At 40.5% G+C, this 25007-nt stretch overlaps 1 protein-coding gene across 3 annotated transcripts; it reads left to right on the plus strand.

Moving 5' to 3' along the window:
• Positions 1 to 3216: 3216 nt before the first annotated feature.
• On the plus strand, positions 3217 to 22448 carry LOC122870499. 3 transcript variants are annotated; one of them, XM_044184727.1, is made up of 11 exons: positions 3217 to 3305; positions 12718 to 14177; positions 14772 to 15019; positions 16807 to 17012; positions 17742 to 17902; positions 19259 to 19362; positions 19634 to 19694; positions 20449 to 20537; positions 20948 to 21070; positions 21500 to 21600; positions 21713 to 22448. In XM_044184727.1, exons 2-11 carry the CDS (start codon positions 12746 to 12748, stop codon positions 22218 to 22220), a joined length of 3033 nt encoding a protein of 1010 aa, XP_044040662.1. In that variant the 5' UTR covers positions 3217 to 3305; positions 12718 to 12745; the 3' UTR covers positions 22221 to 22448. The 3 variants fall into 3 exon arrangements, with proteins under 3 accessions (XP_044040662.1, XP_044040659.1, XP_044040661.1); XM_044184724.1 differs by lacking the exon at positions 3217 to 3305 and adding an exon at positions 11153 to 12105; XM_044184726.1 differs by lacking the exon at positions 3217 to 3305 and adding an exon at positions 11157 to 12082.
• The last annotated feature ends 2559 nt before the right edge of the window (positions 22449 to 25007 follow it).

The following is a 25007-nucleotide window of genomic DNA, read 5'->3' on the forward strand; positions in this document are numbered from 1 at the left end:
ATCCCTTAGTTATGTTGCTATAGGCCTAGACTGCCGGGAGACTTCCAACGATGCACCTCTTTCCTCCTCTCCCTCTACATCTGTATGCATTTTTATCCCATTACTGCATGTTACTAACTCGACATCTTCTCTGTCCCGTAGTTCAGTGCCTTCTCATTTCTCTCCTCTCTCTTTCTGTCAGTTTCAGCAAGTATTTCTGCCTCCGGAGCTGCAGAGACTGGATCTGTGGTTGTTTCTGCTCGACAACTGCTACTACAGTTGTTATTGGCTCTGTTACTAATACTGACATTATTTTTCCTATAGCTGTCATTCCTATTATTATTAATTTATTAATATTAAAACTACAATTACATTTCTAGTATTAAAAAAAATTCTAGGTGGTATTTGCATTGTGTCTCCCTCTCTCCCACCACCACCTTTCCCAAAACCTCTCTCTCAAAACCTCTCTCTCTCTCTCTCTCTCTCTCTCTCTCTCTCTCTCAAAACCTAATACAGCAGTGGCGGATGGCCGCCCACCAATGAGTCTGGTTCTGTCCAAGGTTTCTGCCTCTTAAAGGAAGTTTTTTCTTGCCACTGTCGCCAAATGCTTGCTCATGATGGGATTTGTTGGGTCTCTGTAAAGAATATATAAAAGAGTCCGGTGTAGACCTGCTCTATAGAAAAAGTGCAATGAGATAACTTCTGTTATGAATTGGCGCTATATAAATAAAATTGAATTGAATTGTATACTACAACACTGGAAAACACTAACCACCTTCAATACAGCATTGGCTAAATGACTTGTGGGGTACCCTCCATCTTGAAAGAATCAGGTATGCTTTGAATGAAAAACTTGATTCAATTCATTGATTTTCTGTGAGAAGTACATATCAGTTCGCTACGTAGGGCTGTGCTTTCTTTTCCTGAAATCATTATGAACTAGGGCTGTCACGATATCAGATTTTCACTACACGATTATCATGGCCAAAAGAATTCACGATAACAATATTATCACAATGTTTATAGAAAATGCATTGTGTTCACTGTACTTGAATACTAACTGGCCCCAGATTTGCTGTTTGGTAATTTAATTAAACACAAATAAATTTAGCAACATACAAAATATAAGCACAAAACTGAAATAATTAATGGCTTGACACTGAATTTTGACACAAGGCCTTTTTTCAGAACAGGGTCTAGACAGTGGGGGGGATTAGATGAAGTAATAGAGCAAAAACCTTGGAAATATGCTTATTCAATTCCTTGCCGAAGGTTAGATGAGAGTTCAAGTCAATTCAGTTTTATTTATATAGCGCCAATTCAAAACAGAAGTTAAGTCATTGCACTTTTCCTATAGAGCAGGTCTAGACCGTACTCTATATTATATTGAAAGCACTCTCATCTCTGTTTATTCAATATAAAGCTACAGCCACTAGCTGGTTAGCTTAGTTTAGTTTAGAATAAAGACTGGAAACGGGAAAGAAGTTAGCCTGGCTCTGTCCAAAGGTAACAAAATCAGCCCACCAGCACCTACAAGGCTCACTAATTAACATGCTATGTCTTGTTTGTTAAATCCTACAAAAACCTTCTAATCCCACTCCTATCCACCTTCCTTCCACTCTTCCCTTTCTCAAGCCCTCTCCTTTTTTCTCTCTGTTTCTTCTGTCCTCATCCCAATCCAAACATCTACCTCCCCTGCTAACTCCTTCTCTGTTAGCCGACCTTGTAGCCTAAACTCAAGGTATGTTCATCTTAAAATGTACTAAAATGTACATTTCCCGGGAATAAGACAGAAGTTAAAATTTAGGAGACTTCTTTAAGGAATATTTTGACATTTTGGGAAATACACTTATTCGCTTTCTTGAGCGATAAATGAGAAGCTTAGCATGAGAATATGACATCTTTAGCTTAGCATAAAGACTGGAAACAGGGGAAACAGCTAGCCTGGCTCTGTCCAAAGGTAACAAAATTTGCCTACCAGCACCTCTGAGGCTCACTAATTAACACGTGTTTGTTTAATTTTTAGGTTTTTGGCTTGGCGCAGTGACTTCCTAAACTACAAATTGTTGTTTTTTTTACATTTTGTTTTTTGTACAGATTAAACAAACTAGATATAACGTGTTAATTAGTGAGCTTTAGAAGTGCTGGTAGGTGGATTTTGTTACCTTTGGACAGAGCCCAGTCTTTGTAGTAAGCTAAGCTAGCCAGCTGCTGGCTGCAGCTACATATTTACCATGAAAGTGGTATTGATCTTCTCATCTAACTCTCGGCAAGGAAAAGAATACATTTTAAACATTTTCTTTAACTTTCCCCAAAACTAGAACAGAAGTCCACAACAACAGTGGCCAGGACTTCTTTTTTTGAGAGAGTGAAAAGACAAAAGTGCAAATATCTGTCCAGAAATTGAATTTATGGTGTTACTTTCACCATACTGACATCGGACCTCGATTATCTGCAAATGTACACCTCCTGGACAAAGAATTTTTCAAAGTGATGTGCTGGTTATGAGCCTGTACGGTATGTATTTGGTTTTCTCAATGGTTCTATGTGTGTGTATAACATTAAGATGTGTGTGCGTGTGTGTGTGTGTGTCTGTGTGTGTGTGTGTGTGAGACAGACATAACCAACAGACCAAAAGAGACCATAAGAGAAAATGAGGGATGAGAGGGGAGAAAAAACACCCACTCAAACTGAAAGTGTATGCATGTATGTGTGTGTGAGAGAGGTTGAAGCCACACACTAGGGTGTTTTTCTCTTGTTTCCAGCATCACTATGACACAGCTTGTAACACACATACACCCACACACACACACACACACACACACACACACACACACAAGTTTGTTCCACTATCCCTGTGGGGGACAGTCATTGACATAATGCTTTCCCTACCCCCTTACCCTAAGCTTAACCATCACAACTAAGTGCCTAATCTTAACCTAATTGTAACTTGTACCCGAAAACCAAGTCTTAAACCTCAAAAAGCAGTCTCTACCCGTGGGGACCTTCATTTTTGTCCCCACAGTGACACAAGTCCCCATGGTTTAGTGTGCATTCAGGTTAGTCCCCACCGGGATATAAGAACATGAAGCACACACACACATACACACACTGCCATTATGACAAGGTGGATGAAAGGCTGAAAGATCAACTGAAAGAGCGGCCGTGGTCGATCATCTTTGGTGAAACTACATCTCTCTCTCTCTCTCTTGTTCGCCATCTCTCTCCTCCCCCTTTCTCACACACATGTCTACCTACCAGCAGACCATACACACATGCATTTTACTGCCACTGACACATCTCTCATCGTAATGACAACTTAACAGGTAAGAATACATTTTATTCTCCTTTTGTTTAAGCAGAACACAATAAGGCAGGAGTTTTTCAGAATGAGTTTAGAGTTGAACTTAACCCAACATTAGCATTAGTAGCATACTACTTAAACACACCTGTCCCCTCTGAGTCTTCTTTATCTGGCATCATTTAACAGTCGCTCTTATCCAAGGGAGACGTTTTTTTACTAACTTAGCCAGTAAAATTTACAACATTTTTAGGGATTTCATGGATTAAATGATTAGATTTGAACGTCGCTTTGGATACAAGCATCTGCCAAATGAATACATTTAAATGTAGATAAATCCAGTTCAAATTCAGGGATCTGCCCTATTCAGTCACAAAGGAGGAGACAGATTTTTCAATTAAAGAGTTGAGATGTGCATTGTGAACAAATAAGGGGCTGCAAGTCAATATTAGGAAGAGATCCATGATATTTGTTCCGTTTTGCACATTTAGCACTTAGACAGATATGTGAAAGTGAAAATATAAATGAACTTCAGAATGATTCTCCTGCTTTTTTACATTACTTGGACCGAAATCTATCAAATCATTCTAATGAAAGTGCCATTTTGATCTGAAAATGTGCTCCCATTGAATATCCAAGTCCATGTAGAGATGCATATTGCACAAGTAGCTGCAAAATTGTGCTTTTTTTCTACAGTGACACACTGTACAATACAATACAATAGAGTTCTGAGCCTCAACATTACTTGTAGCATTTCAGTGTTGTTACCCGTAACATGCTGGTTGTTTCCACCAAACATGCTCTTACACAGAGAGGCTTAAAACCGCAAGCTTGACTTTGTTCATTGTGAACACTTTGTAAAGATATCATGATATGATAAACCAGAGGGCCTCAACTTACCCCCTGACCCAGGGACAGTTAAACATATTAAGGTTATTGTTTTGCGGGGATCTGTGATGTAACCACAGACGGCATTAATTTGAGTGTGAATCTATGCTCAGCAGTTCATTTGTTACCCCTAACTAAAACTAACTAACATCCCTGTACTAACTCCTAACTTAAATAAGGTTATAATGGTCACTTTTTGTTGAAACTGTTTTAGAGAGGTGTTGTTCAACTTCATTGTAATTTTGGAGGCTGTATAATACTTAGTCTATCCAAATTGAAGAAGAGTTTGTGTTGTTGTTGCTATTTTTGACCTCCCTTGATTTTGTGACCTTCTTTGACATCTGCAGACAGAACGGGGGCAACAGCCGTTTTTGTGTTTTACGCTATGAAGTAAAGCGTCAGTCTGTGCCAACGAAGGCCCGAATTAAAAACATCTGTATTGATCATTTGAGCTGCTCAACATGACGATCAAAGCCCCGAGGAACCAGATCTGAGTCGAGTTGCTTTCTCGTTGCAACAGTATTCCTCTTTAAATGGCTTTAGTAACAGTGTTCATGGGCTTCCACACTCTGTCTGGAAGTAGGGGGTGAAACGAGGAAACGGAAGAAGATTGGGTTGCAGTGCAGTTCAGTTCAGTTGTATCCACAGACGTATGACAATCAAGGAGGATTCAAAGAACTATTCCACTGTTCAAAAAAATATATATTAAGCTATCGGGCTTCTGATATACAATGCCTATAAGTATTCAGCATACCCCAAAGGACTAAAACACTAACTAACTAAGAACTCACCCGCCTCGAACAGTACAGGCGCCTATGGGAGCAATAATAGACTGAAGGCTTTGTGGATGGGTCTGAATCATCTTTACACATCTTGAGGCTGCAATCTTTCCCCTTTCTTCTTTGCAATAGTGCTCAAGCTCTGTTAAGTAGCACTGGGGGCCGTGAGTGAACAGCAATTTAAAGTTCTGCCACATATTCTGGATTGGACTGTGGTCTGACTTTTGACTTGGCCACTGCAGGATACTAATGTGTTATTTTTCATCTTTTTCTGTGCAGCTGTGTACCTCAGATGTCATGTGACGTTTTTTCGCTGGTGAAGCATCCGGAAAACAGTAGTCGTATACACAGTGTCTCCCGTCTCAACCATGGAAACCTGTAGCTCCCTCACAGTTGCCGCGGGCCTCTTAGTGGCCTCCTTCTCTACTTAGCTTCTCATGAAGACACTTACAGTGAAGGGCATACCCAATTCCTTGAAAGTGTTCTAACATTTTTCCCCTGATTGGTGCTCCTCAGTAACGTCATTGCGGAATAGCCTACAAAATTCCTTTATCTTTATGGTGCAGAAATCGAAACCTAAAATCCCTTGTCACACCTCAACTACAAACAGATGATCGCCATTCAAATTAGTATGCACCTTCTAATCAATCAGCTGCCCCAGTGATGAATTAAGAGTGTCAAAGGAAAGGGGGGTAAATATCTCTCTGTACTTCATTTAGGTCCATTTGTAGAGATTTGTCTTTGTGTTGTGTCAAAAATCCTAATTGCATCTCGAGTGATTTACAGCTGTAAATAAATAACACATAAAAAATTCTAGGCACTCAATATTAACTTTTTTTTATCAATATTAGACTTTGTTATATTTGCTATATTACTCCATTGCGGTGTTATTGTAGTTACATCAGAGCCACTGTCAAGTGTAAAACTATAATTAACTAATAACAGTAGGAAAACTGGAGTGTAGAACGCTACAGTAATGCAGAGGGAGGACAGAGGTCAATGATATCCATCATCCATCAGAATGGAATAAAGAAATGCATCCAGCAGGCAGACCGTGAGTGGATGTAAATACAAGGTGCTTCGCCTCCTCACCGCTGATCTTAGTTAATATGAATCCACCGATTACTGTCTGATCACTGCTCACCTACCTGGTTTCAGGAGTGGCTAGACTGATAATCACATGTTTCGCTGTAAACATCATACGCTTACGCTGTGATACAATAAAACTCTAGTGATCCTCATAGGGAAATTGGTTATGATTATGGGATGGCTCCACATGGTGAACATAATAGCACTGATTAGGATCTGTGCAACTCCTTTTTTTGCTCTCAGAAACACGACATTTTCAAATAGGCCGGTCCCTAATCTGTGATTTGGGTTCATGTGTAAAAGTTATAAATAAATAAAGGTTTCTGAGTCGATGCATGATGACCAAAATGACGAAGAAGTGCTGCACCTTCCGCCAGTGACACTGGTGTTTTTTTTATCTGGAGAATAAATAGACCGTAATTCATTTTATTCTAAAGACTGCAAAAATGCAATCCTTAATGGCTCTACTTATTTACTCTGTGTCAATCATTTTACTGGCAATTTAGCCATATTCACTCACCAGAATTATAATATGTTTAGCAGTGCATCAGCGACCAGTTCAATATTTATTGAAATATGGTATATAGTAAATATGTTTTCCAAGCGCAAAAATACATAATACTGTATTGTAATAATGTAATAATACTGTAGCTTAAAGAAAAGGAAGAATCCCTCGAATGGCGATATCACATTAATTCTGTTTGTAAATTCATAAAATGTGCGGATTACTTCTTTCAGCTCAGCTTCCGTTGACCTCTGTAATGTTTATTTGAATGGATTCGTGTACTCAGAATTTAGTCCTTTGCAATTATAAATTAGAATACCGATTGTTGGTATTTTGGTATGTATGGGGAAAATACAAAAATGGCAAGTATCATATTATCAGTATCATACTGAACCAGCAGTGTCACATGTTTTGCAGCTTTGTGTGATCAGACTTGGGATCACAATAAAATGACGGACTTCAACCAAACAGATGGACATGATAGTAGAGTTGCCATTCATTTGTGTCATTTTGGGAGACTACAGCAAACAGCTTTAGACAGTTTTGGTCGATCAGCGCACCTTGTTTTGTTTTAGATTGCAGCTTTTTCACTGGGCTTCCATAGGAATGCATAGCCAACTTTTGGCACTTTTTCCCACTTGTATAGATAAATGAAGGTCCATCATTTGAAACTGACAACGTTAGAATGTCCCCCCGGAACCGCATATGTTGAAACAAAGACAAATTACGCACTGTGCTCTAGTCAAGTATTCGAACATTTTATGGACTTTTTACAGATTCTTTTAGGTGGGTCCTCCTGTGATGCAGCCTGAAATGGTTTATTTTAAATGAAAGAAGCCTGTAGCAGTCTTTAGAAGTGTGTAGCATTGCAGCCACACGTGCGCACAGCGGGGTCTCTGAACATTTTCTGGCCTGTGATCTTGTTTTAGATGTAAAAGCTCTTGTCAAGCTGTCATGTGATTTTCAGGCCCACATGTATTCTTTTGTAAGAGCACCAAATGCATTAGAAGGAAAATATGCTATATTTCCAACTTTATTATTTTTTTGTTAGGATACTTCAAACAATCAATATAGCTGTTTTAGAACTTTTCCTGCAACTCTTCGTGCACATCAAGCAAACCTGCCAGGGGCCCCGATAACAAAGCTGTGAATATCTGTTTGCAAGTGTATATGACTCAAATACTGATCCTAAATTCCAAGCTACAGGCAAAAAGCATCCGACACAGAAATTAGAATTTCACTGCACCGAAGCTTTGCACAAACCTAAATTCCTTGTGAATGTATAAGTTAGATTTAACTGTCTACTAGAATGTTATTACTGTCTGACAGTGTTTTAGACATAATGGTGTCTTTAACACACTTTCCAGGACTGTTTTCCCAAAGTTAACAAATGGGGATCATTTTGAGATAGGCTACACTGTCAAGAGTAAATCTCTTGAATTTATTGAATCAGAGTTGCTTTTTAGGGTTTGTCTAAAAAGTTATTAAAGGAAAAGACTACCATTTTGGAAAAAAAAAAATCTCTTTCACCTACTTCTTGTGTGATGCGCAGTTTGGTAGCAGTTTCACTACTGTGTGTTCAGTATTTCATATACTCCATCATGCTTTTTAGGTGATGTTACACTCAGTTAAACATGCATCTACAGTGTCAGCGTGGACCATCGCCACATAACAACAAGGTTATCGAAGGGGAAGGAGCTTAATCCACAAACACCTTGGCATAATCGTTTAAGTGCCGGTAGTCAACACGGCTAACTTTAGTGAAATTGCCTGTTTCGTGTTTTGTGATACATAACGATTCATGTTATTTGGTGGTTTGAGTTCTCCCTCATCCATTCAGGTACTCTGTTCCCGCCAGTCAACACTTCTTTTCTCAGTGTCGAAGAGACGGCCTGGAGAAAAAGTTGAGAGAAAAAGTCCAGAAGCGCATCTCTCTTTCCCCCTCCTCTGCTCCAGCAAGTTTTTATGGTGAATCTGAGAGAAAACTAGAGAATCGTCTCCCCCGTATTCACTCCTCCGCACACCCCTTCCATCCTCCCACATCCTTTCATTCACACATTTTTTATTCGGCTGTTTTGTCAAGGTTGTGTGCACACGAACACGAATGTATGCAAATGCGTACACACAGGAGACAAATTAGCAGACCATGTCAGAATCACTAAAGAGCGTGGGATGTGCTGAATTTTAGTTATAAAAACCAAAAAGTCCAAAAAACTGTAAGAAACTACTTTATTTAAGTTTAGGCTTTTGAAGGCTGAACTTGACGCCTTACTGAGGTGCAGAACTAAGCTTTGCAAGACTATATTTGTAGGGCTTTATTCCAAAAAACATCTTTCATTTAATTAATTGTGATTTTCTTCCCTGCACTTAATTATTGAATATCTTAAAAGAACATTATTTTAACCTTCAGATTCAAAATATTTGAATGAAATGTAGTGAGGTTATTTGTACCAGCCTGAAGTGACTTCATATAACATGATATAACACATCAATAACATATATTCCCAGATTATCATGTATGCTAATACTGAGGTTATTGCGTCAGACAAGTTGTAGTTACCACATAATTATCTATTATGCATGTTAATGCTGAGGTTTCCAGCTATGAGAAGTAGTCACACTGTATGAGTGACCTCAGCATTAACATGATCACACCGACACTCTCACACAGACACACACACTTTTGCTTCTTTTCTTACTCTCTTTTTGTCCACTCTCTGGAACGTGATGAAGTTACTTTGTTGGAACATAAACAACAAGTAAATTTATTACCAATAAATGATCTGTTCAAGGACTGTATTTGAAACATGCAAAATTGACTGCACATTTAGGATTTAAACACTTTTTAAAATCCAAACAGGGATCCGTTTCACAAAAGCGATTTGCAAGCACCGCTTGCACGCAGATTGCAAATGGCGGCAGCGCCACGTTTCACAAACAATTGTCACACAAATTGCACATACATTTCAGGGTCTCGCATCCTCATGTATGTTGTGTCGCAAGTATGGTGTTGGTTTTGATGAGGGGAATGTGTCAAGAAGAAAATGATCTCATGTTGCAAATAGCAGCTCGCATGTTGCCAATTTGATTAAAAGGGGCCCCAAGACTGAATGGGTGACAATCCGCTGACAGGTTTAGTATTAACTCAACAAAGGACAAAATCTTCAGAACAGTGGAAATGAATGTCAAATAACAGTTTTGGAGATTTGTACTGTTATCAGAAAGATATTTAAGTCCTTGAATGCAGTTATTTACAACAGATGCTGTCAATTTTGATGCAATGTTCACACAGTTTTCCAGATTTAGAAAGTAGTGAAGTACATTAACTCATTTGGTGTACGTGCAATTGGGAGGCAGCGACACTTCCTTTGAGTATTTCTATTTTGTGAGATTTACTTTGTACATATTTTAGTTGACCATATACATTATACATACCTTATACTTAATATAATATACTACTGAATATAGCATATACATATATACCGTTATTCCACATTATACATTTACTTCACATATTCTACTTTTTACTGCTTTCTACTTACTTTTTACAACAATAATTTAATGTGACTGTGCAGGTGATCCTGCAGATTAAGACGTTTATAAAATAAGATGAATTGCTTTGGTTTTTAACAACTAATAACAAAACTGCTTGAAGGAGTTAGACCTAACATCACCCCGATGACCAACAAAATAAAAATACTGCCAATATGTTAATAAATCATTAATTTACCATCCTTTGGGATGAGGTTTGTACTTTTTGTACTTTCTTCTCAAATTTCAGAGCTTTTTGTCTTTTACTTTTACAGTAATGGAGTATTTTTACATTTTGATAACTTTTTCACCACAAATTGCAAGCCTGCAGACAAAGAAAATTAGTGTTCGCTTTAATTTAGCGCCAGTAATTTTATTTAAACTGCTTAATCGTTCCCTGTCTTAACGGGCTTGTGTGTGCATGTGGGTATGTGTGTGTGTGTGTGTGTGTGTGTGTGAGATTAATGAAGTTGATCACAGACTTGTTGACCTGTCAGCGGTCGTGTTTGAGGTTACATGTGCATGAGTGAGTAGGTGTTTTAAGGTTACATGACATAACAAAGATACCAAACAGCATACTGGCATGTTATGTACATGTGTGTGTGGTGGGTGAGTAGGTGGGGCTGCAGGGTGTTTAGAGGGTTCCCTGAACCTCAGCATTTGTTGCCGTCTTCCTTCCTGTTTCATTCTCTCTCACTTCCTGTCAGCTGACTCAGCCGGAGAATCTTGATCTGGTAAACATCTACGCTACCGCCTCTGCACACGCACTCTCTCATACACACATACACACACACTTACAAAATGTACTGTATGTATCCACACAAAGATGTATGCATGTACATACACACATATAGAAGCACTAATGTACAAGCACACACTTAAGTGACTTCTGAAAGACACTTATACATGAATTTTTCACACATACACACACCTTTATTACACCTTACGCAGCCAAATACTTTACAAAGGTCAACCACAGTAGTGCTTTATACATACACCCTATATAATAAGTGTGTATTTATGTAATTAAAGGTGTAAAAAGCACATTTCAATTGGTGATTAGAAAGTTTTTTAACATTGAAGCCTTTTGTACACATCCCAAAGTGTTTTAGTAACTCAACCTCAGCATAAATGTCTTGAAAGAAAGGAAATACACAAAAAGAAATACAAAAAAGGAGAAGAGAGCCAAAAGGGGGGTGGGACACTAGAAAAGAACATAGATGCACACCGAAAAGCAGAAGAGACGCAAAGACTGACGAAAGCCGAGAGATAACAAGATGCAAGCAAACGACAGAAGAAGAAAGGCAGGACAAGAGAGAGACAGAGAAAACAAAGTTCAGCGCATGGTGAGAAAGACAGAAACAGAGACAGAGAGAGATAAGGACAGGCAAAGAGACGGAAAGAGAGACAGAGAGATGGAGGAGGGGGGCAGAGAGATAAAGATAGCTGAAAGGAGGGAGATCCGTCAGCGTTTGTTTCCTCAGGATGTGGTTACCACGACGACGAAAAGGCAAAGAGGCAACATCACTACCCGCTGGTCCCCTCTGACACCTGCAAGTGTGTGTCTGTGAGAGTGTGAAAGTCAGAATGTGTGTGGGCATATGTACATGTACGTGTGTTTCAGTGAGTAATTGAGTGAGTAAACGAGTGTGTGTGTGTGTGTGTGTGTGTGTGTGTGTGTGTGTGTGTGTGTGTGTGTGTGTGTGTGTGTGTTTGAAAAAGACAGTGTATGTGGTCTGTGAGTTGTTGTGTGTGTCCATTTTGCTTTAGGTATGTGCGACAGAGTGTGTGTGTGCTGTCAAAGGATACACAGCAAAGAGAGAGAGATAGAGAGAGAGAGAGAGCGACAGATAGGAAGGACTATGTGAGACGAGGCTGAAAATCTGAAGGACAAAAGAGCAAAAAAAGTCAGAGAGAACAATGAAGAAAATCAGAAGAACAACCAGGACCCAAAAACGTGAACAACAGAGGACAAACAAATGTGAAAAGGAAATTAAGCGCCAAGGACTGGTAAAAAAAAACAACCTCAAAACGTATACAGTCTATTTGTCTCTTCATCTCATCTTCTTTCGTTCTTTCTCTTTCTGACTCACGCGCTGTCCTATTTAGAGCAGAATGTGGTTTCAAGAAAGAAAGAAAGAAAAACCAACAAAGACTTAAACATTTAAGTCTTTGTTGGTACATAGGCTGTGTAAACGTCTGTATGTATATAAAGTGAATTTCTAACAAGCTGCCTTGCGCTTGAAACATTGTTTTTAAATGTTCTAATTGCAATGGTTTTGTTTAACGTAGCATTACATCTGCTAGCAAAGTTACTTTCTCTTGAGCTTCTTCTTCACCTGCAGCATCAGTTCGGCACACGTGTTCATGCGTTTTTCTTCAGACTGCGTTGCAGACATTTCCAGTCACATCTGATAATCTCTCACCTGCTTTTGAGGGCAAACAAAACCAAATAGCATCAGTCGAGGTAGACTGTGTTAGCATAAATGCTCAACAGGAATATGCATCCTAAAAACTGCTAGTCAGAGCTTCGTTTGGAATAAAAAAGGCGCCATTAGTTTAAACCACAGACAGAGGATTTTGGAGATGCAACAACTCTTGCCTTCATTTATACTTACACCATGTTTCTGTCTGTATCCCTGTAGGCACTCTAGCTACACCCAGCGAGCCATCATGGAGGACCGTTCATCCACCCAATCCTTCCCGAACCACCACCACCATTGCCATCACCCATCCTTTCACCTCACTTTGCCCGGCCTTCAAAGCCCCGAAGTGGGATACCCATCCTCTCAGTCTGCCCTGGACCCCCAGGATCAATATGGAAGTAGAGGGGAAGAATCCACAACCTCCTTCCCAAATTCAAGCACCTCTTCTGGGGGACGGCGGGGGAGCTGTGGAGGTGACAGAGGCTTGCTAAACACAAGTGGCAGCGGTTTGGATGGAGATGCTAACTTGGGAGGCCAACTTGATGGAGAAAGCGGGTTGGGCAGCCATTTTGCTGACACTTGGTATGGCAAAAAAGAGGAAGTTTGGGAGGATGGGGAGAGTTGCGAAAGCCCTGCAGACGATTATTATAGTAAAGATTGCTACAGTAACGTTAACGCTAATGATGATTACACCATGAATTGTGGCAATGAGGAAGGACTCAGGCGTAAACTCAGAGCAAACTATAACAATTATGCCCATGTTAGCTGTGAAACTAAAAATGAAACAGTTTACAATAGGGAGGCTAATGTTAGCCACTTTACTAAACAAATGACTTCCTACAACAGAAGTGTGGCAGGGAGCTTTCATGACAGCAGTGTAGATTATTGTAGGACCGATTCAAGAGTGAGTGATAATTATTTAGGAAGAGAAGAAGATTATGGGTCCAGCTGTGGCTCAGGTGAGGATCAGCTTCAACCTGCAGAGGTTGAGGGATCCTGGCTCAGCAGTGTCTCTCCCTCGAGTCAGACTGGAGAGGGCAGGTGGAGAGGAACAGCAGACAACCTAACTTTGGCCTCAGGGTGCCTACCACAGAGATCACCTATCAACATCAGCAGCGGTGCGTACACTCAGAAACTGGATTCCTTCTCTGAGGCGTTCCTCTCCCAGCGAAAGAGAAGATTCCCTGTGATTCCCAGTGGGGATTCCTCTGGACAGATTTGGGAATTTGGAGTAAGGAGAGGAGAAAGCCCTGGATTGGTCAAGTCAAGGCATAGCTGTGCTTTTGATTCAGACTCCTACCTGCCTCCCTCCTCCTCTTCTTCACCCGCTCACCCCTCTCTGCCGTCTTTCCCCTCTCCTCCCACATCGTCTCACCTCATGTCTTCAGTTCTTAGTCCTCCTCCCACACCTCTTCCAGCTCCCTCTCACTCTCCCTCCAAAATGGACTCTCCCATTGCATTCGGGGGCACCGGACATTCAGTGTCCCAGGGGGGAGAATCACTTGGTACACTCCAGTTTTTCGCTTCCCGCCTTCAGTCTCTCCCATCTGTCCATTCCTCTGGGATGATATGGAAGTTTCCACTGCTGTCACATTGCTTGCCACAGTTGTCAGACGACCCCAGCAACATCAAGAGCAACCTGAGATCTTCTCATGGTAGTGACTATGGCAACACCACAGGTAAGGTATTGTGTGTGCATTTTTGTGAATGAAAGTATAATAGTAAGAAGAAGAATAAAAAATGGATAAAAGTTTATCTGGAGTCTGTCATAGCTGTTTAAGAAGGAACATAGAACAATAGAACAATAGACTAGAGTACTTAAACATGAAGTAATTTAAATGAACTTAATTTTCCCCCCTGACAAAAAAAACCACAGGTTAATACCCACATGTAAATTTATGGGACATGTGGGTTTTCGTAGGTGAGCTTGTGAAATTTCCCATTTCCCATATGCAAATTACATTTTAACTTTTCACAGGTTCACATATGTAACCATTTGTAATCTTTTTTGTACCATTTTACATCATGTGAAAAATGAAATATGATAACCAGCATGTGTATATCCAGAATGACTGTATGCGTGCTTTGAATTCATATGTGGGTATTCACAGGAATTGATTAGTGTTTCCAAATAACAAACAGATTCTGTCAGTGTCTGGTGTAACGCTTTCCTGTCTGACAGTGTCCGTATGGAGCATTGACAACATCATGATAATACCATGACTTTCCTCTGTTTTCTACTGTTCTTGTCCTCCCCCCTCTCATTTTTCCAGCCTCACACGACATCCTTCAGTCTCCAGAATCGCCATTCCTCACTTCCTCTTCCCACCGGTCATCCATCCACCCACCCAGAGCTCTCTGTCCCTCCAATGCTCCATCCCTCCATTCCTCCTTCCATCTTCCCACTCGTCCTACTCACCTTTCCAGCCAACATTTTGAGGCAGCAGAAAAGATTGCCCCTTACATGGTGACCCCGAAAGTAAAGAATGGACCAGCCATTATGAATCAATCACAGCTACAGGTACAGCATGGCACTTGTACTATTTTTCACCACGGGAAACAATCTGAACAAATTTAAAGAAACAGTTTGACATTTGGGGAAATATGATTGTGCATTTCCTCTTGCTGAGTGTAAGACAAGAAGAGCAATACCAGTTTTGTGTTTATGCATCCAGGACTTTGAGGTCCAGCTGAGGTCAAAATTATTGATAATCAGGTTGCCAGGTTGTGAGCCTACACTCAAGTTAGGAAACCTTCAGTTGATTCATATCCTCTACTAGCTGGCTTAATATAATTTTAGCCACACAAAATTTTGTGTGGCTTAAAATTAATTAAAATTTAACCTATAGTTTGGTTTATTACCAAATAACAACTTGGTGTGTAGTGCTAATTTGCAAATGTTAGCATGCTGTCACGCTAAACTAAGATGGTAAACATGGTAAACATTATACATGCTAAACATCAGCATGTTAGCATTGTCAGTGTGAGGCCATTAGCATGCTGACGTTAGCATTTAGCTCACAGACTAGCATGGCTGTTGACTAGAAGACCCACTGGAAGCGAATCGAATCACTCAACATCGCCTTCGCCACTTCCTGCTCAACGCAGTGGGCGTCTCAACGTTCACAAGCTAGTGACTAGCTTGCTCATTAGCAGACATTGTGTAAATAAGCAACCTGCACTTTCTCCCACAATTTACTTGACATTGTAAGCAGCACTTTCTTTTTCTTTGTATCTGTAATATATAAAAAAGGGATCCCAGAAGTACAAAAAAAGATCTTAATGTCCACATTCATCCACTGCAGGTAGCTAAACACTAAACTTCCTGTCCCACCACTACATCACTTTTTCTTTGTCAGTTTTTCAGCAAATCACTACGGAGTTTCCTGGAGAATTTAGCCCTCATTTGTTTTTCAAGTTCAAGTTTTTAACATTGCTGGCCAGTCCCTCTTCGCTTGGAATCCCACAATGCCTTGCAAAGCGAATTGTTCATGTCCCATAGAAAATGAATGGGGACAAACTTTGCATCGCCTCACCTCGCACCGAACCGCGTTCATTGGGTCTTTACCGCTTTCTCTTTATTAGTCAAGAAGGACAATTCTGTTGACTGTTTGAAACTCTAGTTTTTGCAGGAAGTATCCAGTACAGGCTTTGTGAGTTACAAAATAAATAACAAATGTAAAAACAAGACATTGTGTTTTTGAAGCTCTTATGAACATCCACTGCTTCTTTAGAAGCAACATTTTCACAGTGGGGTTGCTAGGTTTGAACATTGTTGTCACTCTTCCATCAACAAAACCCAGAGACTGGGTAATGAGGAGGCAACAATCACTACAGCTGGACAAGCTGTGCAGATGTAGTGGGCGGGTACATGGTTGTTTGTCAAGAAATGACATTTGCTCCAGCTGCAGTACTGCTTCTAAAACCACAGTCTGGGTTTTTATTTTAGACGTGATGAATAGATGCAGTGTGTAATGAGATAGATTTGGTGTTGGTGAGAGGCATGAGCTTTGGGCTAGACAAGTTGTTTCTCCTGTTTCCAAACTAGGCTAAATATGTCATGGACTTGTCTCTGTATTTGATACACAGAAATGAAATGGCAATCAATTTGGCTTAGAATACATTTTTGAGGAGTTGCTGTTTTAGATGCCTGTTACCACCACAAACATTAGGTCGAAATACTTCAGCTTTTAGAACTTCAGTTGTACACACATTACATTTTTATTTCTGGCTTTTGTTTTTGACTGTGTATTAATCCAAAAAAGACAAGGCTAACAGTGTAAATGCTTTTTCCTTGTGTTCTTACAGCAACAAGCCTTCCCAATCTACACTGGAACTCCATTTCCCAGTATCCTTCACTCCAGCAGGGGTCAAAAGAGGGGTTGCTACACTCCTCGACCCCTCCTCAATCCTGCACGCAGGGGGAAGGGGCTGTACTCCTCCCTCCCATATCTCCATCACAGAGAGGAGGAAACAGCATGTGGAGAAAAGGAAGAAGAGTGTGGTGTTTTACCGTAAGTAAAATCATGAAGTCGTAGAAAAGGTTTCAGTCGTAGTCATCTGGACACTGTTTTCAGAATCAAGACGTTTCGGCTCCCATCCGGAAGTCATTCTCAATTGTGAAAAAATGGGACGGGAACTAGAAATTTAAGCTACTCCGTGTTACATAAGCCCTGCCCTCAGGAAGGAATCTACCTGAGTATCTGTTGATTAGCTGGTTTCACCTGAAACTGACCTAATTGTTTCCATGATGGCCCAGTAATCAGTAATCAGACTACAACTGAAACCTTTTCTACAATAGAACACTCCTGGATGAATGAGGGACTACACCGTCTTAAAATCATGAAGGAAAATTTGCTTGAGGTCTTTTATTAGTTGGCATGATGTCTCAAAAACATGGTGAAGAGTTAGGCCAAGGAACGCGTGATTAGTGTTTTTATTGTAGATCTAGATTCTTGTGCAAGTCCAAGATTGTTTTGTTTTTTTACTTTTCTCTTTGCAAGACAGTGCGTTAAATGGAAAAAAAAAACTATCTGGCAGATGTATCCTCTGACTGTCAATCGCTGTGTGTATTTTGTTGCAGATTTAGATACACATGCAGATTAAACAAATCATAATTGATAATTGTAATTAAAAATACAAATTTAGAAAAATATGCACCCTCAGTGAGGGTATTAGTATTTAGGCATTATCTTTTTTCACTTTCTCCCTTTCACTTTCCTGCCTTCTTTCCTTCTCTCTAGGCATGTCAACGTAGGTCATGATTTCCAGGCAGAGCTTCCTTCATGCTTTGTGGATGGCAAGGGGTCAGGGGTATGGTCACCAGAGGCGGAATCTCCAAGGGAACAGTTGCTCTGGAAACCGTGGGACAAACTGGAGGAGAGTACCAACTTACAAGACCAAGGTAAACAGCATGCTAATATACAGCTTTTCAACCGCGCCGGCGACAGCCCGGAGGCATTATGTTTTCAGGTTGTCCATCCATCTGTCCCATTTTCCTGAACGCAATATCTCATCCACTTGGACTCAAGGATCAACTGATTAGAATTTGGTGGTCATAGGTCAAAGGTCAAAGTCACTGTGACTTCACAAAACACGTTTTTGGCCATAACTCAAGAGTTGATGCAGTATTTATGACAACATTTCACACAGATGTTTCATGGGATACAACAATGAAGTGATGACATTTTTTTACCCAAAAGGTCAAAGGTCAACTTCACTGTGACATCATGTTGTGCTGGAAAAACACAGAAGGGGAGATTGTGACCATATTTCACAGTTAGTCAGACACTGAATAGGTACAAGGTAATTTATTTATCATTTTATAACACAAGGTTGTATAATGAAATGAAAGTTTGTAGTCCCTTCATGCTACACACGTAGAACATAACAGATAATTAAATTCATATTAAAATAAGGTAACATAAAATAAGTAAAATAAAACAATATATACAGTTATTTATACACTTATATACGCGTATACACCCAGGAAATAATTCTGCAGCGCATTATTTGAATTTGGGTCTGGTGGAATGTAAACAGCAGATAGAGATAGTGATGATAATAAGGTTTCCATCTTCACATAAAAAGTTCGACATTTGTGAAAGTGTCCATCACCTTTGCCTGCGTTTGAGCACCAAGCATCATCGATGTAAACGCAGAGTCCTCCTGCTTTCATCTTGTCGGAGTCTTGCGCTCTGTGTCTCGGCTTGGAACACGGTCTGCCCGTCGAGTGCTTGATCCGGGATGTTGATGGAGCAGGTCTCTGTAAAGATGTGGGCACAACAGTCTCTGGTTCCCATTGCTTGGCCAGCCCATTTCGTCCATGCCGGACATTAGCCAGGAGCAGCCTTAAGTCCAAGCTTGGCCAGCATGGCTCCTATCCCCGCCTAGCTAATCGTGATCCTGTGAGTGAGTGAGTTTCACCTACAGCTCATCGAGAGGTTTCGCATCTAAAAATGCCCGGAGAAAACAAAAGCACCACATTTTGTGTAGCTTGGAGTAATAATAGCACAGAAAATGCCAGTGAATTCTCATTTCTTCAACATTACAAGCAACCGATAAGTTACAAGCTACAGCGACCTGCTAGAATATGAATCTAATATTTTAGTGTACCTATAATGAACTGTATGATGGAGAACTGTTAGATAGACCCTGATAGAAGTTAGACTCTGAAAACATAAAAATCAGTTAATTGTTTATTATGCTAACTGCGGACATCTTTGTGTGTGTGTGTGTGCGCGTGTGTGTGTGTGCACAGTGGAAAAGCTGTTGTCCATGTGTAGTTCCAGCTGCGTACCAGGAGGGGGCAGTAACACAGAGCTGGCGCTATACTGTCTGCACTACTGTCAGGGGAACACAATGGTAAGCAGTGAAGAGGAATATTAATACAGTTTTTTTTTCTTTATTCCTCATTCATTCTTTTACTATGCACTCATGCCATCATTTTCATCATTCCTCCATACATCGTGACTTACTCACCTATCATCATTACTCACCTATTCATTCTCTTTGTCATTTCTTTTTCTTTCTTTCTTTTCTTTCTCACTCATTCATATCCAGTTAATTCTCTTCAGAATCATTACATGCCTCATCTGTCTGTTCTCTGCATCCTTCATCCCTCTCTCCTGTGCAGGCCACCCTGGAGATGCTGCTGTTCTCACAGCCCTTGCCAACAGGAGACTACCACTACTCTGGTAACCTTTGACCTCAATCTAACTCATGGGTTTCCTATGCCTGTTGAAAGATCATTCCTAAATTATCACCCGATAATCAGATAGCTCTTTGGCTTGGTTATGGATATTTAACCTGAGCTGACTCCGCTCTCACCCTGTCATGTTTTTGAGGTGTATTCAAATCAAATCGCAACTTTGTCAAATTTAACCAGGGGACAGAAATAGGTAAAGTAAAATGAACTAAAATGTGTTGCAGTGAAAGAAGTTTAGTGTTTCTCTACAACAGTCAACAGTTGTATGCATGTGCAAATGTGAGTCAGCAAAGGAGTAACCATTTCCACTGTACGTACAATAGTAGCCTTTGTAGAAGCCCAAAAAAAATCGCATGCCACCCACCCCACCCCCCTCTCTCTGTCTTTGTCTCTTTGGTGCATTTAATGGTTCTCCACCACCTAACAACAGCTTAACAACATTTAGATGTCTAAAATCCCTGGCATTTCCCATGACCCCCCCCAGCTATTAAGCATAGGTACATGCAAGTTGCATTGTTAAAGCAGAGTCATTACAATCCACAGTGACAGTGGTATCAGACTCATCATCTCCCATTTCTTTCACCAGTTATTGTCGATTTCCTGCAGGACTTTATACGTTTCCCGACAGTGGTTGCATTTCTTGGCATTGCAGCAAGCCGTGCACTGCAGGATGACCTGTTGGTGTTTGTTTTTGAATTGTTTCTCATGCTTTGCCTCTCACCCTCCTCTCTCTCCCTCTGCAGGTAGTGATTTTTGGACAGACAGTGAAAAAAGTCTTTTCAGTGCAGCTCTGGGAACTTATGGAAAAGAATTTTCACTCATACAGAAAATGGTATAACTATTGCTTGTTATTTATGCTGCATTCTTTTAATGGTTACCTTCTCAGTGCTTTCCTTTTCTAATCTGTCTTTGCACAAGCCTAAAAGTGACATGGACTGTACGTATAACTACACACGTAGAAATTCTAACTATTTCTGCAGCTATTAAAATGACTGCATGTTGCAACTTGATTCACAAAATTAGCACTCGAAAACTCACTGACTAAATAAAAGGCTGGAGATGCCACTTTACAGTATGTTATTGAATGTGTCAGCTTGATATATTATTATTATTATTGATATTTTCTGAAATATGTTGGCTAATATATTTGGAATCAAGCTGAGGTAGAAAAAGTTACACTGTCAGGTTGATTTTTGAGTGCTAAGTATTCACTATGTGTGTGTTTGTGTGTGTATGTTGCAGGTGAAGACTAAGACCGTGTGCCAATGTGTTGAATTTTACTACCTGAGCAAGAGGCTCCTGGACAAGCAGAAGAAACAGAAGGAGGAGGAGAACAGAAATGGAGAGATGGAGCAGCAGAAAAGTGTAAGAAACACCTGAAAGAAGCAGTCGGGAATTTAGTGTTAACATCTTTTTGCCTCTTGTCAAAATGTCCCAGCTGATCCAGGGACTCTGGTACCCCGCTGATGTCCCTGATGTTTCTTTTAGTTTGCGTTTTAATATCAGCCTTTAGCGTTAGTGCTCACCCTTTTCCTGTCATTATCTTGTTTCCTGTTGTTGTTGTCCTGTGGTTTTTTGGCTATTCCCATGATACTCTGTGGGCTCCACTGCGTCATGCATTCTGATCCCTGACAGGTAGGACTATAGAATAGTGTGCTTGGCGTAGGAAAAAATATGGAGTATTTGTGTAGTCTTGTGTAATGAGTTAAATGCATTAAATGGTTATCTGGTGTGGAATGCAGCTCGACAAATCAATCACACCAAGGTAGCTTACAATTGGTTCTCTTTTCATAGATAACACCCATCTGTCAGCCAGTGGACAGACCGTTTGGACTGGAGGAGGCGGTTCCTGCGCCCTCATTGGCCAGCTTCTTCCCCTGCAAGCTGTGTGGCAAGTGAGTAGGACCAGTCATACCAGAGCAAGCTCCAACACAAACTGTCTCTGTGTTTGGCTTTTCAAGTCTTCTTTTCAACCGTGTCTTTCTGTTTCCTCTTTCCTTGCCCCAGGATGTTCTATAAAATCAAGTCCCGTAATGCTCACATGAAGATCCATCGCCAGCCTCAGGAGGATTGGACCGACAGGCGGCTGCAGCACCAGCTCCTCACCCAGCGTCTGGCTCTCAGTCATCCCACCAACCTCATGCCCATCCCAGGCAGTAATTTGCTCCCGCCCCAGACCTTTTCCTCCTCTGGCCTCGCTGGAACGCCAAGCAACAACAGCAATGCAGACAATGTCCTCAGCTCTGTAGCCAACACTCCCAGCAATGCCAGTGTCCTGCATCCCACCACCGTGGTAACATATAGCAACATCGCTGCTTCAAACTCTCACGTAATCACTAATATTGATGGTGGTGACTCAAATCAAAGAGAGCCCACCACTGTCTTACCTTTCCACCAGTCTTGGGGCTCATTTGGACATGGTCCTGACCCCATTACCTTCTATTGCAACACAGAAGGGAAAGACGATGTAGGAGCTGGGACAGTGGGGGGAAAAGAGCCAATCAACTGGCAGTAGTGTTTAACTCTCCCAAAAGCATTACTAGAACTGAGGTCTAAGACTCATCAAAGCTGTTTTTTCATACAAATTAAATTCTAAGTTCAGTATATTTTTCAAACATATTTTAAGAAAACATGATCATTTTTTGTATGTTTTTGTTGTAATTTGTGTAATTAAATGTGTCACATATTTAAATGTTTCTTATGCATTTAACATTTGAATAAAATTTGGAACCTTACGGCTGTTTTTCAATGTTTCTGACTTCAGTAAGAACACAACTTGCCGCGTTTACATCGATTAAACAAACAAGATCTAATATGTTAATTTGTGAGCTTTAGAGGTGCTGCAGGCTAGCTGTCTCCCGCTGTTTCCTGTCTTTGTGCTAGGCTAAGCTAACTGTCTTCAGGCTGTAGCTTCATATTTAAAAGACAGACATGAGAGTGGTATCGATCTTCCCATCTAACTTTTGGCAAGAAAGCGAAAAGGTGTATTTTCCAAAACATGAAACCGTTCCTTTAACTCTCACACAGCCCTTTGAAGAAGTGAGGACAAGCCGAATTGTCCTCACTTTCCTCGCTCTTAAAGTCTAAAACTCAAATTTGTCCTCACAAAGACAGACATACATGAGCACACATATCCACAGAGACAGACACACACAGCTTGTTGAAAGGTTTTGATATAACACCATAATGGGCTAATATTGACCTTGGTAGACCATCTCCTCTCTTACAGCCGTCCGAGTACTTGTGTGCCCAGAATTGACCTGTTGATGGTTAACTACAGTGTTTGTGTGCGTGTGTTTGTGTGACTGTGTCCTGTAAGATGCTGGGAAAGAGGCATTGTGAATGTATGTGTGAGGGGGGGGTTAGTGTGTACAGTATCTGAGTGAGAGAGTGGGTCAGCTCAGATGTCACCAACTAACAACTTTGCATAACTTTGCCAAAAAACAACAACTAAATGTTCTATTTATCTTATGCAGACATAAGTTGATTTTCATACTGACTGCAGAGAATATGTCGTCTCTCCTATGTCATCATGTTTGCTTATAATTCACCTCTACTATTTAGGTCAGTTAAATGCTTATCTGGTGGCTCTGGTGCATTGCATCATTTCAAGGCGGTGAGTATTCTTTGGTCCCATATCTTCATGAGTGTTACTGCCACTGTGATAATGATAACAGTGTTTGTATGGGCCATATATAATGTCCTTAGGTATCCTTGTTAAAGAAAACTTGTAAGTAAGGGGGTCCTCGTGCATGAGTGTGTGGATGTGTGTTTGATTTTATGCATCTTTGTGTATGCATGTATTTGTGAGTGTCATGTGTTTACCCCTGTATATGCCTGTAAAAGTTTACAATGGTCTTTAAAATGGTTCCTCCCCCTGGAACGCTCCCTCCCCCTGACGAAAGTCCACCATGTCTAGCACAGTTTGTCTGCCCTCTTTTTCTGTCTGACGCCTGTTTTTTTTTTTCAGATTTTTTCTAACACTCCACCTCCCACTTCTGTAATATAGAGTATGAGCTGTTTCTAGTTAATAAATGGGCTCAAGCAGTGTCAGATGTGTCCTCTTTTCTTGCTTTTGGGGCTATATCTTCCCAAGTTTTAATTTCCCAGAGCTATGATAAGCATTGTAATGGTTGTGTGTGGTGTGTGAGCAGGAGGAAATCAGAGAGGTAGTGGTAACCAGCAGCAGTCCTGAATGTTGGCCCTTTTCAGAGAGAGAGAGAGAGAGAGAGAGCACAAGCATGTAGATAAAGGGGGAGAGGGAGACCAGACCAATGGAGTGAGGGAAGGGGGAATGGGGAGAGAATAAACAGAGAAGTTACTGAGCAGTGGCCATTCACCTATTCATGGCGAGCAGCTCTTTGCCAGTTGACTGAGCTCACGCCCCCACCACAACCCATCCCTTCTTTCTTTCATTTGCTGCTTTTCATTTGTTTTTGTTTTTCCAAGGCCAGAGTGGTACCAGTAAACAAAAGCAGCTTTTTCAGTCATTTCACGCTTTGCCTTGCCTTGCCAATAAAACTACAGCACTTTTATCGTCATACTCAGAAGAAATGTTGACAATGAATGTGTCAGTCAGATTAAATAACCATGACAGCCCAAAGATGAAGTTCTAAACAAGAATAGGATGGTACATTAGAGTAATAACAAATTATATAATCAAAAGATTGTTGAAGCAAGTCAGCATATGATTTACTCTACAATCCTTTATGCATATGAGTTTTATCACAGCTACTGCATATTTTTATCCAATACATTGTATCACTCCTTCCAGAAAAGTAATACGAGACTGCATGGACAACAATCGCAGGGATGTCCTCGTTTGGCACTTTAATGCACACTTAAGAGGCTGGCAACACTTTTATGTCTTTATCTCACTGAGAGGTAATAAAAGACTGTCAGAATGCAAACTAGCTGTCATTTAGGGATACTAAAATAGAATTGCTGAACTTATGGAAATGGAAAAGAGTGACTGTGAAACCTGACATAATGATTCACTCCCTTTTTACTTTTATAGGATAGCAAAGGTATTTCATCCTCTTCCTCATCTCCTAAAGAAGAAAATCTTACATTGTGAGAACTTGCTTTTCCCTTCTTGGACAAGTGAGAGTATATGAGAACAGAGGATTAAATCTTAAGGTTTTATCAGTTGTGAGATACTGCACAGGGAGGCCGACTGCTGTCATTGACACAGTTGGAGGTTGGGCTCTATATTATGTAATAGTTGGCAGTCATTACATTATTATTATGGACAAACTGAAAACTTTAAAGTTCTATTCATTAACCTTCTGCTGCTGACACT

This window comes from Siniperca chuatsi, linkage group LG22 (assembly GCF_020085105.1).
Source record: "Siniperca chuatsi isolate FFG_IHB_CAS linkage group LG22, ASM2008510v1, whole genome shotgun sequence".
Taxonomy (NCBI): domain Eukaryota; kingdom Metazoa; phylum Chordata; class Actinopteri; order Centrarchiformes; family Sinipercidae; genus Siniperca; species Siniperca chuatsi.

Bases quoted from the DNA above. Each gene is read 5' to 3' on its own strand.
- LOC122870499 (XM_044184724.1), top strand. From the start codon at position 11,993: ATGAAGAAAATCAGAAGAACAACCAGGACCCAAAAACGTGAACAACAG. The intron at 19,363-19,633 runs GTAAGCAGTGAA...TCTCCTGTGCAG, and splicing joins ACTGTCAGGGGAACACAATG to GCCACCCTGGAGATGCTGCT. The intron at 21,601-21,712 runs GTGAGTAGGACC...TCCTTGCCCCAG, and splicing joins CCCTGCAAGCTGTGTGGCAA to GATGTTCTATAAAATCAAGT.